Source organism: Hemitrygon akajei, chromosome 11 (assembly GCF_048418815.1).
Source record: "Hemitrygon akajei chromosome 11, sHemAka1.3, whole genome shotgun sequence".
Classification (NCBI taxonomy): domain Eukaryota; kingdom Metazoa; phylum Chordata; class Chondrichthyes; order Myliobatiformes; family Dasyatidae; genus Hemitrygon; species Hemitrygon akajei.
In genome coordinates, this window is record NC_133134.1 from 45705217 (window position 1) to 45723405 (window position 18189).

Sequence of the window (18189 nt, forward strand, 5' to 3'; positions counted from 1 at the left end):
ATCACTTGCATTGGCAGCTCATTCCACATTCTCACGACCCTCTGAGTGAAAAAGTTTCCCCTCATGCTTCTCTTTAATATTTCAACTTTCACCTTTAACCCGGTGGCCTCTAGTTGCAGTCCCACCCAACTTAAATGGGAAAAAACCTGCTTGCATTTACCCTATCTATACCCCTCATAATTTTGTACATCTCTTATCAAATCTCCCCTCAAGCTTCTACATTCCAAGGAATAAAGTTCTAACTTAGTCAATCTTTCCTTACAACTCAGGTCCTCCAGTCCCGGCAACAACCTTGTAAATTTTCTCTGCAATCTTTAAACCTTATTTACATCTTTCCTGAAGATAGGTGACCAATATGAACTCAACACTTCAAACCAGGTCTCACCAATGTCTTGTATAACTTCCACATAACCTCCTATCTCCTGTACTCAGTGCCTTGGTTTATGAAGGCCAATGTGCCAAAACCCTTTCTTTACAACCCTATCACCTATGATACCACTTTCAAGGAACTATGGAGCTTTACTCTTGGATTCCTTTGTTCTATCGCACTTCCCAGTGCCCTACCATTCACTGTGTAAGACCTCCCCTGGTTACCTAAGTGTAACACCTTTCACTTGTCTGCATTAAATTCCATCTACCGTTTTTCTAGCTGATGCATATCCTGCTGTAAACTGTGATAGTCTTCCTCGCTGTCCACTGTACTCCAATCCTGGTGTCATCTGCAAATTTGCTAATCCAGTTAACCACATTCACATCCAGATCGTTGATCTAGATGACAAACAACAATGGACCCAGCACCAATCCCTGTGGCACTCCACTAGTCACTGGCCTCTAGTCAGAGAGGCAACCATCTACCAACATCCTCTGGCTTCTCTCACAAGCCGATGTCTAAACACATTTACTACCTCATCTTGAATGCCAAACAACTGAATCTTCTTGAATAGTGATTCCCAAGGGTGGGGGGGGGGGGGGGGGGGGGGGTGGCGACTATGTCCTAAGGGGGCGTTAGGGGAAATAGAAATCGTAGGTGGGGGGGTGGTCAAGATTGTGTGTGTGTGTGTGTGGGGGGAGAAACGGTAAGTGGTACCCTAACTATGGCACTATAATTATGAGAAGCTATGTGAATGGTCAATTGCTCTAACTGGAATAGTATAAGGGTAGCTTGCTGAACACCAGCTCTCTCCTGGCTAACATTCAAATTCCAATCTGAATCTTTGTTAACGTGATTTTCACTGTTGTGATAGTCTCGCTGTTTCTTTGCATGCCATTACCATTATTCCACCTGTGTTAACTCGCCGATGTCATCAGCATTCCCAGTTTGTGTTTTTTTATTTTAATTTAGCCCCATTAATGATGGATAAATACGTACAGCACAATCTCTGGGTCTGAAGGCGGTGAAGCCCTGAATTCTAATCCTGCTAAGAAACGGAAACTACAGAAAGTGTGTCAATACAATGGAACTTACCTGGAGTATGGTTTTATCCCATTCCCGTCAGATCAGCGACACCCCATGTGTCTTATTTGTAATGTTGTACTGTCTAATGAAGCCATCAAGATTACAGGAACACTTCTGTAAAAGACACCCTGAAAGGGCTACTTCTGGTGTTACTTGCATCATACAACATGGTGCTCTCTAGTTACCTGATGAGGTAACTGTAGCCTTTAGTCAGGAGTAGATGTTGTCAGGTGGTGCCCAACCTTCATAAAGTGATTCAACCCTTAACCACTAAACTGTCCAGTTGGCGGGTCAGCAATGGAGCCCATCTGCTCCTGAATTTCAGTGCAACTCTCGCCTGCTCCATATCCAGCAAGAGGCTCTTTCTGCTTCCTTTCCCATCATGTGAGCCAGTTGGTTCTTGCTCCTTTCATCAAGGCCCAGCACAGACAGCAACCTCCATGCTGACCTTGCAGGTAACCCTCCACAGCTGATCTCCACAGGGTAATAGCCACGTCTGCCATCCTTTGTCTCTGCACTTCTGGACTAAGGATTGGTATTTCAGGGCCTTCCTCTGCTGAGCCTCCTCAGATCCTTCCTCCCATGGTATTGTGAGCTCCACCACGATGATTTTCTTGTTTTCGGTGGACCATAGTACGCTGTCTGCTTGAAGTGTGGTTTGCACCACCTCTGGGAACTGCAGCTTCCTGCCCACATCGACCCTCATCTCCCATGACGTGGCAGTTTGTAGCAGATTGGATTTGGGCCTCTTTGATCTGACTGGTGTGGCCCTCTCCTTTATGAAAAGGACTATCCTGTTTGCCTCTCTGCCAGCTGGTCTCTTTTACACCTCTCCCGCTCCAGTGTGTCAGCAAGGGTCAACAGGACTTTGTTGTGGCACCATCTATACCATCCTTGTGTTAAAGCTGTTTTGCATCCTGATAGTATGTATGCCAGTGAACCCTGCTGACCACAAAGCTTGCAGTTAGGGTCCTCACTCACTCAGCCCTCATGTTTGCAGCTGTGATAGTGTAGGGAAAGCGTCATACATAGACTGCAGGAGGAAAGAAATGTGGAAGGGAAGGATTCCAGTCTCCAAAGCTCTGCCTAAGTGATCTTGCGCTTGGGAAGATCCCATTTTGTCCAGATGCCCTGTGACCCAAACTCCACTGCCTTCGATAACCGCCTTTCATCTTCATGGATCCATACCTCTGCCTGGACCATGCCACACCTATCCCTAGCACATACACTCCCCCAACATTGGAAGTGTGTTGAGCAGAGGCCTCGCCGTCCCAGGCATGGATTGCCAATGACATTTCCCAATTGCAGAGAGCTCACTGTCTGGTCTACGGCCGAGTTGGCAGCCCACTTTCAGCACAATCCTGTTGTGACTCTTGCTTGGTTTATAAGCCCCTCAGTGTTTACACAACTCTACACTTTGCCACCTGGAACTCCTCTCCTACCAATGACAATGGGGGGTGTAGCTGGCCTGATTTTATGTAAAGCCCCACTGAAGAAAAACTTGGGGGAATCCACAGCCACCTCCACAAGTGCTTATTGACTTTCCTCTCGATGCCTTCTACAGTGGTCATGGGGAACTCGTACATCATGAAAAACCAGAGCAGCCTTGGTAGAAGATCATGTTGGTACAACCATGTCTTAAACTTACCAGGGTGTCCGGTTTTGTTGATCTTCTTCAGTCACTGTTCAGTCTGCTTTACAGTGTTGGTGATGTTGGCGCTGTCAGTCATTGCTGCATTAAAGCACTTTCCTCTATGGATGGAATTACTTCTCCCTGTAATTGAAGACTGAACTTGCTAGTAACCTTGCCCTTTCTGATCACCATGCATCTGGATTTCCTGTTCTTGAAGGTCATTCTGGCCCAGGTAGCTATGTTGTCCAGGGTTTCTGATACCCGTCTTGCTTGGACATAGGTTACAGTGGTTACTCAGTTCCAGAAGATGAAGGAAGCATTTGGAAAGCGTTGCACACTTGAGTCATTTGCCAAGAAAGCTAAATATGACCTTGTTAGCAATCTCACTGCTTCTTATAACATTCTAAAATGATAACAAAGTGTGGAAAATCTTATACAATTAGTGAAAGATTAATAACGCCTATTGTATTAGAAGTGCTCACCTCTGTTCTCAAAATGGATACCAGTATTTTAAAATCAATTCCTCTGAGTAATAACTCTGTAGCTTGTTGTATTGACAAAATGAATGAAGACATTGAGAATCAATTATGCAACTGGATGAGTCAACTGTGCAAGACAATGACACATTACTAATGGTATATATATGGTTTATTAAAAGTGGAAGAGATTATGAAGAGATTTTCTTTTGTAAAAAAGTTAAAAACAACTATCAATGGAGAATCAATCTACCACAAGCTCAAAATGTATATTGAGGATAAAAGTATTCCAATTAGGAACAAGGTTTCTTGTGCAACAGATGGAGCAGCATATACGTCTGGTCGCCTTGCCGGTTTAGTTTAGTGGCATTTATGAAAAAAGAAATTCCAAGTCTGTTTGCTATTGATTGTGTAATTCATCGTCAATATTTCACAGACAAAAACCTCAGCCAGCTAATTTTTTTTCAAGCATGGTTCTTGTAATATCTGCTATCAACAGCTCATCCATTAAATAGCAGAATATTTTGCTAGTTTTTCCAAGATAACAATGAAGAGTTAGAATGCTTGCTTCTTCACACTGAAGTGCATTGGCTGTCAGAAGGCTGCTGCTTGAAATATTTTTTTGATATTTTTGACACTGCAATTAAATTTTTGTTCAAATTTGACAAGAACTCGGGAAACAAGATTGAACTTTTACATGGAGATGTGGTATACCTAGCCTCTATATGACTATGCAAAGTATGGCACTCTCTTTCATAGGCGGTGATTTGCAAGAGTACTGCTTATTCCTGCAGTCACTGAAGGAGAATTGTCAGAATTGATTCAAGGATTTGAACAACCTGGAAATTCTGGACTGGGTAATTAACTCATTTCTTTGCTAGGTAGAAGATCAGGAAGACAGCTTGCAAGAAGATATGATCAAAATTCACAATGATGAAGAAGAAAAAAAACTTTTCAAAAATGTTGGCCTTTGTGGTGTGTGGCTAAACTGTCTAGCAAATTTCCTGGTCTTCGGAGAAGAGCCAAACTGCTCTTTATTGCATTTCCATCCTCCTATCTTGTTGAAAGAGGCTTTTTTGCAGTGAACCACACACTCAAAAAAAACAGAAATCATTTTGACATTGTTACATGTGGGTACTTGAAGCACTTACTGTCACAACTTGAACAGATATTTCAACTCTTGCTAAAAACCATCAAGCTCAAGGATCACATTGATATTGAAGGTGTTGTACAGAGCACAGGTACTGTGTAAGCTAGGTTTAAAGACAAATAAAAATTTAAAGCAGAATAATTTTTCTCATGTTAGCATATGGTAGACATGTTTTTGCACTATGGAGGTGCCGGGAAGTATATTGTGCCTAAGAGAGTTATTGGCAAGTATGAAGGTGCTTTGGGGGGGGCAATGGGCTAAAATAAAAGTTGGGAAACACTGTTCTTGACCAACCTCTCATGCGGGACCTTTTCAAATGCCTTGCCAAAGTCTATGTACACAACATCCACTGCCTTGCCTTCACCAACTTTCCTAGTAACTTTCTTGAAAAACTCTAAGATTGTTTAGACATGACCTAACACACAGAAAGCCATGATTGCTATCCTAAATCAGTCCATCTCCACTTAGAATAGCTTCCAAAAACTTTCTTACTCCTGACGTTAGGTTCACTAGCCTATAATTTCCTGGTTTATTTTTACAGCCTTCTTAAATAGTGGAACAACATTAGCTATCCTCCAATCCTCCGGTCCCTTACCTGTTGCTAAGGATGATTTAAATATCTCTGCTAGGGCCCATGCAATTTCTGCACCTGCCTCCCGCAGGATCTAAGGGAACACCCTTGGGGATTTATCCATCTAATTTACCTCAAGAGAGCAAACACCTCCATCTGTGTAATCTGTATAGTGTCTATGAACTCACTGATACTGTCTCACTCTATAGACTTTGTGTCCGCCTCTCGAGTTAACACAGATGCAGACATCTATTTAAGATCTCCCCCATCTCTTTTGGCTCCATGGAGATTACCATTCTGATCTTCCAGAAGACCAATTTTGTCCCTTGCAATCCTTTTGCTCTTAACATATCTGTAGTATCCCATAGGATGCCCTTGTTTGCTAGAGCAAGCTCATGCTTTCTTGTAGCCCTCTTGATTTCTTTCTTTAGTATTCTCTTGCATTTCTTTTACTTCATAAGTACGTCATTTGTTCCTACCTGCCCATACCTGCTATGCACCTCCTTTTTTCCTTAACCAGGGCCTCAATATCTCTTGAAAACCAAGGTCCATAAATCCATTATCTTTTTCTCTTATTTTGACAAACATTTACAAGCTTTGTACTCTCAGAATTTCACTTCTGAAGGCCTCCTTTGCCAGAAACAGCCTGTCCTAATCCAGACTTGCCAGATCATTCCTTGTATCATCAAAATTGGACTTTCTCCAATTTAGAATCTCAAACCACACATTTACTTTCAAACTAATGGAATTATGATCACTAGATGCAAAGTGTTCCCCTAAACAAACTTCTGTCACCTACCCTGTCTCATTCTCTCATAGATTAAGTACAACACACTCTCTTGCTGGGACTTCTATTTACTGATCAACGAAGCTTTCCTGGACACATTTGACAAAGTCTATCCCATCTAGTTCTTTCACAGTATGAGAGTCTCAGTCAATAAGTGGAAAGTTTAAAATCACCATTTATAACCACCTTATGTTTCTTGCAGCAGTCTGAAATCTCTCTACAGATTTGTTCCTCTAAATCCCACAGACTGCTGGGTGGTCTATAATATAACCTCATTTGTGTGGTTATACCTTTCTTATTCCTCTGTTCCACCCATAAAGCTTCACTAGACAAGTTCTTCAGTCTGTCCTGACTGAGCACTGCAGTGACATTTTCCCTGCCTACCACCACTCCCTCTTTAATCCTTTCCGCTCTGTCATGTCTAAAACAATGGAATCTTGGAGCTGCCAGTCCTGCTCCTCCTGCAAGCAAGTCTCACTAATGGCTACAACTTTATTATTCCAGGTTTTGATCCATGCCCTGAGCTCATCTGCCTTTCCTGTTACTTGATTTAAATATTCGCAGCTCAGAACATTAGTTGCACCATGTTCAACCTTTTTATTCCTGACTTTGTCTGAAGTCTTAACAATATTTGTCTCCACTATCTCTTCTGGCACTCTGGTTCCCATCCCTCTGCAACTCTAATTTAACCCCCACTCCCGCCCCCACCCTGTGCAACACTAGCAAACCTTTCAGCTGTTATGATCCCAGCCCCCTCCTTCTTGAGAATCGCAAGATCGCTATTAATTCGGGTCTTGGACCCAGGAAATGAGAGAGAATCCTCAAGGTTTTGGAATGCGTCCTGGCCCTTCAGTAAGACAAAGCAACGGATTTGGCCATTGTTTCTTGGAGACACCTTTGTGGATTGCGATCCTATACTACGTGCCAGCTCTCAGGGCAATGTGGGCTGGGCTACGGGGAGAGATTGCATCATCCCCACCTGATTGACATCTGAGACCCCGTGAGTCCAGATAAAAAGAGGGGCTGTAGAGACGGCCCCTCAGACACACCAGAAGAGACGCTAGCGATCCCGTATAGTGGGCAGCCATTTGAAGGAAGCCACGTGTGTTCGGTTCCCAGGCCTGGGAGCTGGTGGCTGATACCACAGAAACGAGTTTCTGTAATTAACAACGGGGAACCAACTCCCCCGACACATCGGATCGGCCTCATCCAAAGACCCGGGCAAGTTCTCTTATCACAAATCTCTCTCTCTCTCCAACCAGTGAAAACCCAGCGGTCCCCAAAGGCTAAAGCCTGCATGAACTTGAGAGACTTTTATATTTCCATCGGACAATATTTTTACCCCTAGACAAAACGATAGAGCTACTTCTTATTGACGATTATTACTATACCCGCGCTTTAGATTGAGTATTGACGACGTATATTATCTGAATGTTTGTATTAACCTTACTTTTGTGCCCCTTTATAAATAAAAACTTTTAAAAATAGTACCATCAGACTTCAACGGACCTCTCTATCTTTGCTGGTAAGTGACCCAGTTACGGGGTTCGTAACACCGCTAAGATAATCATCATCCACCAGTTCAGGTGCAAACTGTCTCTTCTGTACTGGCCCCATCTTCCCTGGAAGAGAACCCAATGATCCAAAAATCCAATGCCCTCCCTCCTACACAAACTCCTTAGCCACGTGTTAAGCTATATGATCTTCCTATTTCTGGCCTCACCAGCACATGGCAAAGTTAGTAATCCTGAGACCACAACCCTGGAGGTACTGTCCTTTAACTTAGCACCTAACTCCCTGAAGACACTTTGCAGAACCTCGTCTTTCTTCCTACCTATGTCATTGGTACCTACATGGACCATATCCTCTGGTTGCTCACCCTCCCACTTAAGAACATTGAAGTCGATCTGAGATGTCCCAGATCCTGGCAGCTGGGGGGCAACATACCATCTGGGAATCTCGTTCTTGTCCACAGAACCTCCTTTCTGTTCCCCCCTTCTCTTCTGAGCCACTAAGCCAGACTCAGTGTCAGAGACCTAACCAATGTCAACAGCAGCCTGAAATCCAAAAGGCTAGACCATTAGAGTCCCAATGACAAGTCAACAGTAAAATAAAGTGATCCTTTTTACATTTTGGGAACAGCATCTCTCCAGCCTCAAATGTGTTGTAGTTAGAGACAACAATAATTTCCGTTTCAAAATTGAAAAACTGCTGTGGTTTGCCTATATAAAGTGGGAGTTTCCCCCTTTTTAGCTTAGTTGCAAAGCAGAATTGCAGGCTATAAATCAGTATGAAAGGAAACGGACATACAGTTGAACACTTACATTAGAATAGAATTAAGGTGCACCATAAACTTCTGGCATACAGCAGAAGACACTGCTGGAAGCTAAGCATTACCATGCTCTTTTAAAATGTTGGGCTTATGCAAAATATACAACGTGTGTCAATTAACACATACAATCCAAAATTTTATTCAGCTGCATATTTATAAAGTCTCTTTTGGGGGACATAACCATAAAGATTAATCCAATGCTGACACTGGAATACACACCTTTCAAACAGAATGGCAACTTTGTATACTGCTGCAACCCAAGCGGTGAGCACCAAACCCGTTGGACTGGCATTCCTATTGAGTTGCAGAGAGAAAAAGAGGTTTTAGGAAGGGATATAAGTGCCAAGTTAATCGTATTAAAATACCAGAAGACCTCTGAAATTAGATACACAATAACACAGTTTTCTCAGAGTTTGGCCATCCACAATTAAGCCTGATTCAGTCAATAGGCAGCTTCACCTTTTTCCACTCTGACAAGCCATGCAGTAAAATTATTGGGCATTACCAGATAAACATTATTCAGGAAACAACTCATCCATTTTTGCAAGCTATTTTTTCCACTTGCATTGTGGTCAAGCTTTTCTGAAATGCAAAGTAATTGCAAGTTGGCCTCATTTATTAATTCCATTCGGCTGCATAAACCTAAAACCATGTTGACTTTCCACTACCCAAATTCAATGAATCAAAATTTCTATCTGCAAAGGTGATCAATTTTTTCCTCAGCACAATCTTATTCTTTTATCTTCAAAGCAACCATATGATTCTAATGGAACAGACCCAAAATTCTCGAAGAATGCAGTAAGTTAAGCAGCAACCATGGAGGGGAATAAACAGTCGAAGTATCAGGAACCAACGGCAGACATTCTAGAACATTCAGGCTAATCAAATAATTATACACTCAAACTTGCCAGCAGAGCCAAAAATGTTATAAAAATGTTAACTTAAAGCAGCCTAAGCTATTGGCCCATAAAAATACAGCAGTATTAAGATTTAAGTCATTCTACCCAGACTGGAATATTTCATGCTTACTCAATCCATTTCAATTATTTGACCTGAATTTAAAAATACAATATCTTAAATGTCTGGAGCCTTACAATGCTATATTATATATTATAAAACAGTTCAACTACACTTCAACAGGAAGACCTACTCTTACACCAGTCCCATTTTATTCTCCCCGCATTCCCATCTACTCCCTCCAGATTCAACCACTCACCTACACAGTAGAAGTGGTCAGTTAATCTACCGAGAGGCACAAAAAAAAAAGATGTGGGAGGAAACCACAGCACATGGATGAAACCCACATGACCACAGAGAAAATTTGCAAGTTCCACATGCGCACAGAGAGCCAGATGTCAGGATTGAACAATCCTGGAGCTGCAAGGCAGCAGCATCACTGTGATTGCTGACCTGAATGACATCAAAGTGCCTAAAGGAACCGAGGAACTGATGTTACAGTGTTGGTTTGCTAAGCAAAGTAATTATAATACACATGCTTTGAGGCAATATTAAGGCTCCACCGTCAAAAACATGCTGATGAGAGAAAGGAAAAAGAATCAGGATTGTCACAGAGTCAGTAACTTCAGTACTTATTTAGTAAGAGGATCTCAATTAGCAACAGAAGTCAAATTAAGTTGCCAATTACATGTATTTCAATGGCAAGTGAGTGACATAGAGACTCAAGATAGTGTGAGTTGTCTCTTTTTGTGAACTGGGTGATACAGTGAAGACAGATATACTAGGAGAAAAATCTCCAAGGGTGTACCAGCCAAAGACCACAATTGATGAAAATCTAATGAGTAACTACAATGTCGTGCCTCAGAATTGTGAGAAACTGATGAGAGGAGGCAGACTTGCATTAAAAAAGAAAAACCTAATGATTAAGTTGGGCACGAGATTAGCTGGACTAATGATGCACAAGACAGCAAGTGCAACACTTCCAATAAAATAGTTGCAAGAAGGTCCTAAAATCTAAAGGCTTGTGCACCATTCATTCTCACCCTGAATACTGGCGTGCCTCAAGGCTGTGTGCTCTTCTGTACTCCCTTTTCACCTATGACTGCATTCCTGTACATGGTTCTAACTCCATGATCAAGTTCGCAGATGATACCACGGTGGTTGGTCTGATCAGAGCGGATGTCGAGATGGCCTACAGGGACAAGGTCCAGCACCTGGCCGCATGGTGTGCCGACAAGAACCTGGCCCTTAACACCCAGAAGACCAAGGAGATCATTGTGGACTTCAGGCATGCTAGGAGCCACACTCATGTCCCCATCTACATTAACGGAGCTGTAGTGGAGCATGTACCGAGCTTCAAATTCCTTGGTGTCCACATTTCCGATGATCTCATCTGGTCCCTGAACTCCTCCATCCTGATCAAAAAGGTTCAACAGCGCATTTCCTGAGGAGCATCAAGAAAGCTCACCTCTATCCCAGGATACTGAAGGACTTTTACTGCTGTACCATCGAGAGCATACTCACCAACTGCATCTCAGTGTGGTATGGCAATTGTCCCGTATCGGACCACAAAGCACTCTAGCGTGTGGTGAAAACTGCCCCGCGGATTATCGGCACGCAATTGCCCACCATTGAGAACATCTACCATAAATGCTGCCTGGGCAGGGCGAAAAGCATTATCATGGAGGCATCTTACCCTAACCATGGACTTTTTACTCTCCTCCCATCTGGTAGGCACTACAGGAGCCTCCGCTCCTGCACCAGCAGGCACAGGAAGAGCTTCTTCCCTAAGGGTGTGACCCTGCTGAACCTCACATCACAGCGCTAAACAGTATTGCACCCATAATGTACTGTCTCAGAACTTTTATATTTGTGTGCTGTAGCACTTACTTTTTATTCGCAGTTATTTTGTAAATAACACTATTCTTTTGCACTTCTGGTTAGACGCTAATTGCATTTCATTGGTTTTGTATCTGTACTTGGCACAATGACAATAAAGTTGAATCTAATCTAATCTAATCATGGGAACAGCTATGGAAGCAGTCAAAGCTTACATTTTAGGAGGAATTGGAGATGCCCATAGATCTTCTATTTCCACCTCAAGGTTGCCAAGTTCTCATGGATTGTCACACTCACTTTGGAGACCACACCACTGGCTGCACATCCACAATGCAGCAACACATGACTCGACAACTGCCTTTTGTAATGCATTCTGTGGGTATTTGGATAACTGTTGCACCATGAAGTTTGAGGCCAGTGATAATATTAGCTGCCATTCAAAGTACCCAATGAATTAGCTGACCAATCACAAAGAAGATATGATAAATGTCTTTGATACCCATATCACATATTGGTCCTTGATGCTCAGCAACATAATTATGTTGCCAATTCATTATAAGCCAGTCAGTAGAGAAATTGTCTCATTTTCCAATTGAGAAAAATTCCCTCTACCAACACCAGTGATGGAAACACTCCCATTGTTGAATCAATCCAAGTTCGCAGTGTAATATTCCCTAGCTGGTAATTTTCCTTTTATCCTGGTTGACATACAAATGGGAGACAGTGAAACCAGCCAAGGCATTCTGAGAATTTAATGTTACTAGTTAATATAAGTATTTGTCGAAACAACTTAGTTAAGTAAAAGACCAGCGATTTGCAGGCGAAATGATAGTGTCCTTCATTGAAAATGCCGTTAGATATATACCTTAAGTGGCTCAAGAAGCAATAATTAGAGCACCAGAAAATTTAAAATCTATTACCTGACATTGAACATAGCAATCAAACCACCAGCTTAATCACTTTAATCATTTGCTTTTCAAATACTAACCATAGGAAATTTTTGAGTATCAGTGAAGATTTGACATGTGATAACAATCAGCAATGTCAGTTTAAGAACATCAATTCCACTTCAAATACATTGTGATCTTATTCAGCGATTATACTGAATTTGCAATTACATGAATACACGGTATTTTGAACGTGATAGGACAGAATATAAACACCAGGAACGGGCTGGCATATTTCACACCAGCACCAGGTTAACATAGATAATGAGAAAAATTAAAACACCAATTTATCACCAGTTGATCAGCCAACTGAAGAGTGGAATAATATGTGTGCATTCAGTTACAATTTCATTATCTTTAGAGAGAATTGGAAGTATTGTATGTAAAATCGCTGGTATGAATAAGAAACATACGAGACATCAAAGCACATCCCAAGACTAAATCATATTTAGGACACTCATGAAGTATCATTAACAGGGCTGAATAAAACATAGCAAATTAACTTACAAAAGACTAACCTGAGTGAATATGCCACTGATTTGGCTAAAACCCTTAACTGCATTAAATCTCTACTTCAATTTTCTTTTTGCTTAAGAGATGCAAAAGTATGCACTTTCTGTCAGAATATAGTAGAATTAATCACAGACTACCTCACTCTTGAAAGCAATTGAGAAAACTCCATCATGACCTCCACTCTTTAGATGGAATTGTTAATAATCTTGGTCAAAGCTGCTGAACCTTTTATTTGTTCTGAAATTTGCATGAAAAAGTAAGTTATTCAGAAGATTCAGGATCAGTTCAAAGTGGTTAAAAATAGTAAGGATGAAAAATCCTCAAGTGAGCTTGGGTCGAGTGATGAACAGATTAGGTTCTTTGATGTACTAGCTCTCGATTGCATGTTTCCATACAAGTGTAGTATCAATGACTTCAAAAGTCTCAGGGAAAATAGCAGAGCTTTTGGCATAATATTACAATTGAATTGAGAGGTTACTCTGGTGCATACATGTTCCATGGAGCTGAATTCTCAAAATCAGAATGAGATTTATTAATTTATCTCTGATTATTGATGTGAAATTTACTGTTTTGCAGCAGCAGTACAGTGCAAACACATGAAATTTCTATAAATTACAAAAAATAAATAAGTACTACAATACAAAAAGAATAATGAGGTAGCCTGGTATGATAGAGAAGGATTTGATAGAATATGATAGCTTTGTTCTATTAGAAATCACACAGGACACTTCACATAACTTAGAATGGTAAGCCATGTAGTTGGATTCTTACTCTAGCTTGACTGTATGAGAATGGATAGACTTTCCAATGGAGCATTTTCCAGCTATAAATTGGAAGAATACTTTGAGTGGTGAGCAGGCAAAGTGATCAGCCTGAGTGGGAACTACTCAATTGTTGGACGCTGTGCTTCTTCTTCAGCCCATCACCCCTACTAGAGCATATGCTGCCGACAGCAGCTTGCCAGAGTCCTCAGTCCTGAGCCGAAGGCTGATTGGCCCTGTGGCTTCTGTTTTCACCGCTTAACTTCATGTGTTTTCTAAGCAAGGATCCTTTTCCTCCTAAAAATTAGACTTCTAAGCTTCTGTCGGCATTTCTGTAGCTCTGCCTTTTTACAGGATGAGGTTGCTAGCCTCATGCCCAATTCTCCTCTTTTCCCAGCTGGGCTTGAGACTACCCACAGCGGAGTTTAATCGTCTGCAGGTAAAGAATGTCATAACTTTTGATGCATGTTATTCTATTCATTCATTTATGAACAACTATTTTTTCCCCCATTCACTTAATTCTACTATTGTGACTTAGTAACACAATGTTTATACAGAATTCTGCATCTTTTTTGAGGGCGCTATTTATCTCTCCCATTATTATAGAGTTATTTGCGACAATATCTAGGAATCCATAGGTAAAACACAAGATATCGTTACATCTGTTGAGCGTTTCCCAGATGTTCTGTTTCCACTTCAGATTTTCAACTTCTGCAACATTTTGATTCAGTAGGGATGAATGAGAAAGATGATAAATTTAATGATGTAGTGATTCTTTAGGGTAGATTAATGGCAGTGACTCAGATTGAAACAAGGAGTTGAGAACATAAAGTTATAATGAATGTAGGATGCTGATTTGATGTCTTCATTCATGACCTATTCAATCTAGCTTGCTTATGGAATTTACCAGTACACAGATATTATTACTAAGGCTTACCTTAATGCTGCCCTCAACTCTTCCATTGCTACCTCAGGTACAACTGTTCAAAAAAAGTCTTGGTTCCTCCCTTATGATATTTATTAACCTGGGGATACCCAAGATTCTGAGATCTAACTTGCACTACAAGTTTATCCATCATCAATGTACTTACTACCCTATGACTTACTCCTTGATATGCAAAAATTGGCTTCAAACCACCTTCCTATTCTTTGAACATCCTTCAGTCCAAGAACTCTTGAAATACCTCTGCTTATAGCCTCTCACTGTCACAGATGAAAATTGTTTTGCTGCCAGTGGAAAGCATCTTACACCCAATACAGATGTGTCAGTTGTGGATGAAAGCATAGTAAGCTCCAGTGTATAACACAAGATACAAGGAGTTGCACTACCTCAGTGTGGCCCACCCTTTCCTGTAACCATGGCTATTCCATTAAACTATATTAAATAGGCAAAAGGAGAAAAAGAATTCCAATTACCCGTTCCTGAAACTTCATCGTTTTGAAACAAATTCCCCCCTTAACTCTGTGCTACAACTTTAGTAAAAACTGAATACAAAAATCTAGGCAATTCAGTAAAATAGGAGCGATCTTTAAAACTTGTTCCTTGTCCTTCTCAAGGAACAAACATTTTCCACACTAATAAGTCAGAAAGTTGGAATATTTTATTCCCAACTGTGCTCAATGAACACTATTTCACATCATCAGCTTTAGATGGGAGATTCCTAAATTCATTTACACATACTTGCTTGTAACATGAGTAACAACACAAAATGCTGGAGAAATTCAGCAAATCTGGCCGCATCTATAGAGGAGCCATTGACTTCTTGGGCTGAGATCTTTCATCAGGACCTTTTATCAGGAGGGTCAGTTTATTCGAGATTGGAGTCTCAATCTATTCAAGATGTCTGAAATTTGACAGAAATTATGGATATGCTAAGACAAGATGTTGAAGGAATCTCCTCCAGCATCCTGCTTATTCCAGATACCAGCATCATGTATCTGATAAAGTCTATCGGAGCAATGGTTATTTAATATCCTGCTCTAAATGATTTTGCTTTCATATTTATTGTGCTGACTTTTGGAAGAAAAATGTATAGAATTGGAGTACAAGAATTCAACAGATTCAGCAATTGTTGGGAGCACTGCTCATTACTTAGAGATTTGTGCACAAACATAGATTGAATAATTTTGACATATAAAAGGTGGGACAATCAAACCAAGAGTACAAGTGGACAATAATTGTTGTTAAGTGACTGTTTGAATTCTCTAATATGCAGGCCATGGCATTCACATGACACTGAAACTCTTTTCTGGATAATATTCAGGGATTCATCTTTGAAATTGAATGAATACGCCACAACTGGCACTGACTTCATCAAGACCTGTGTGTACCTTTGAGTATATAGTGGACATACCTAAACCAAAATCCCTGGGTGAACTAGGAGATTCACAGGCTGCCGAGGGCTAAATTTGTGGCATTCAAGACCGGAACTATACAATAATTCCAATCTGCAGAAGGCTATTATAAGAGTGAGAAAACAATTCCGATTGGAGTTAGAGTTAGAATTGGATGTACGTCATCTCTGGCAGAGTTTGCAGGCCATTTCATCCTACAAGGTAAAACAAACATCATGAATGGCTGTAAAGCTTCACTTCAAGATGAGCTCAGTGCCTTTTATGCACGCTTGGAAAGAGAGGATAAAACTACACCTTGCGAATTCCAACAGCATCTGGTGACCCTGCAATCTCTGTCTTCAAGTAAAGTCAAGTCATTTTTTATTGTCATTTCGACCATAACTGCTGGTACAGTACACAGGAAAAACGAGACAACATTTTTCAGGACCATGGTGCTACAGGATGACACAAGAACATCTTTTGAGAGGGTGAATACTTGCAAGGTGTCAGACCTTGATGGTGTACCTGGCAGGGTACTGAAAATCTGTGCCAACTAACTGGAGGGGGTGTGCATGGACATTTTCAATCTCTGATTGCTGCAATCACCACCTGCTTCACTACAGCAACAATCATACCAGTGCCCAAAAGTAGTGAGAGTTGTCTCAATGACCACAGGCCAGTTGCATTAACATCTTCTATGATTAAATGCTTTAATATGTTGGTCATGGCCAGATCTACCTCCTGCCTAAGCAAGGGCTTGGAGCCACTGTAATTTGCCTTTTGCCACAAAAGTTCCACAGCAGATACAATCTCACTGGCTCTCCACTCGGCCTTGGATCACCTGGACAATAACAATATCTACCTCAGGCTGCTGTTTATTGATTACCATCTATAAATTTGCTGATGACACAAGTATTGTTGGCAGAATTTCAGATGGTGATAAGAAGACATATAGGAATGAGATAGATCTGCTGGTTGAATGGTGCACCAACAACAAACGCACTCAAGGTCAGTAAGACCAAGGTATTGATTATGGACTTCAGGAAGTGGAAGTCAAAGGAACACACAGACCAGTCCTCATTGAGGGATCAGCATTGAAAAGGGTGAGCAGGTTCAAGCTCCTGAATGACAGCATCTCTGAAGATCTATTCTGGGCCTAACATACAAAGAAAGCACGACAGTGGCTATACTTCATTAGGGCTTTGAGGAAACCAAAGGCTCTTGGAAATTTCTACAGATATACTGAGGAGAACATCCTAACTGTTTGGTAGAGAGGGACCACTGCACAGGTTTGGAAAAAGCTGCAGAAAGTTGTAAACTCAACCAGCACCATCATGGGCATTAGTCTCCCCAGCATTGAGGATGTCTTCAAAGGGCACTGCCTCAAAATGGTGGCATCCATCATTAAGGACTCACATTGCCCAGGATATGTCCTCTTCTCAATGCTACCATCAAGGTGGTGGTACAGGAGCCTGAAGATGCACAGTCAACATTTCAGGAACAGCTTCTTCCCCTCTACCATCAGATTTCTGAATGAACAATGAACCTACGTACACTATTTACTCTTTTCTTCTTTTTCTTTGCTCTCTTTTTTTGTAATTTTTTTTATTGAAGTTCATCAAACATTTCCATAAGATGTATTTCAAACATTGTACATATACATCATATACATCACAAATCTCCACAAAGTATTTATCTAAGGTATACACTTATAGAAAAGAGTGGAAAGAAAAAACAAACAAAAGAACTATGTACAAGTAGGGAGTGATCTTTCTTTACAACAGATTCATTGATTTGTGAGAATAAAATCAGGCCTATGAGGCATTATGTAGTTAAACCATTTTTCCCAGTATGAATCAAATTGTTCCAGCTTATGGTTAACAGATGCTGTTATCTTCTCCATTTTTTACATGTCCATTGTAATTTCCATCCATGTATTTAAAGTTGGGCTCTCCTGTGATAACTATTTCCTAGTAAGTGTCTTTTTACCAGCCACCGACAGTATATTCATTAAATATTTATCTCTTTTCAACCATTCTTGAGGTATATATCCAAAATATATGGTCTTACTCTCCAAGGGTATTTCACATTTAAAGATGTCTTGTAGGGCATTGTGTATCCCCCTCCAATAGTTTTTGATAACAGGGCAATCCCCAAAAATATGATAATGATTTGCATTTTGATTTCCACAATTTCTCCAGCAAACAGGGAGGTTACTATCATAATGGGATTTCTGAGAGGGTGTAATAAAATATCTTATCAAGTTTTTCCATCCAAACTCCCTCCATTTCTGTGAATTGGTACACTTCCATTGATACCTCCATATTGTTGTCCATTCTTCCTCAGATATAATTATCCCTCCTTCCTTCTCCCATTTTGTTTTAATGTATGAAGTCGAATGTGTTTTAAGATTTGACAACCCCTTATACATGC

At 40.9% G+C, this 18189-nt stretch overlaps 1 protein-coding gene across 2 annotated transcripts in view; it reads right to left on the bottom strand.

Moving 5' to 3' along the window:
- Window positions 1-18189, bottom strand: part of pemt (phosphatidylethanolamine N-methyltransferase) — a 129687-nt gene that overhangs the window by 3266 nt on the left and 108232 nt on the right. Inside the window, exon 6 of one of the 2 annotated variants that reach the window (XM_073060758.1) lies at window positions 8625-8699. The exons of the other annotated variant lie outside the window; for it this stretch is intronic. Within the exon in view, the coding sequence (XP_072916859.1) occupies window positions 8625-8699 (75 nt within the window). The remainder of the gene's footprint in view (window positions 1-8624; window positions 8700-18189) is intronic. 2 annotated transcript variants of the gene reach the window in all.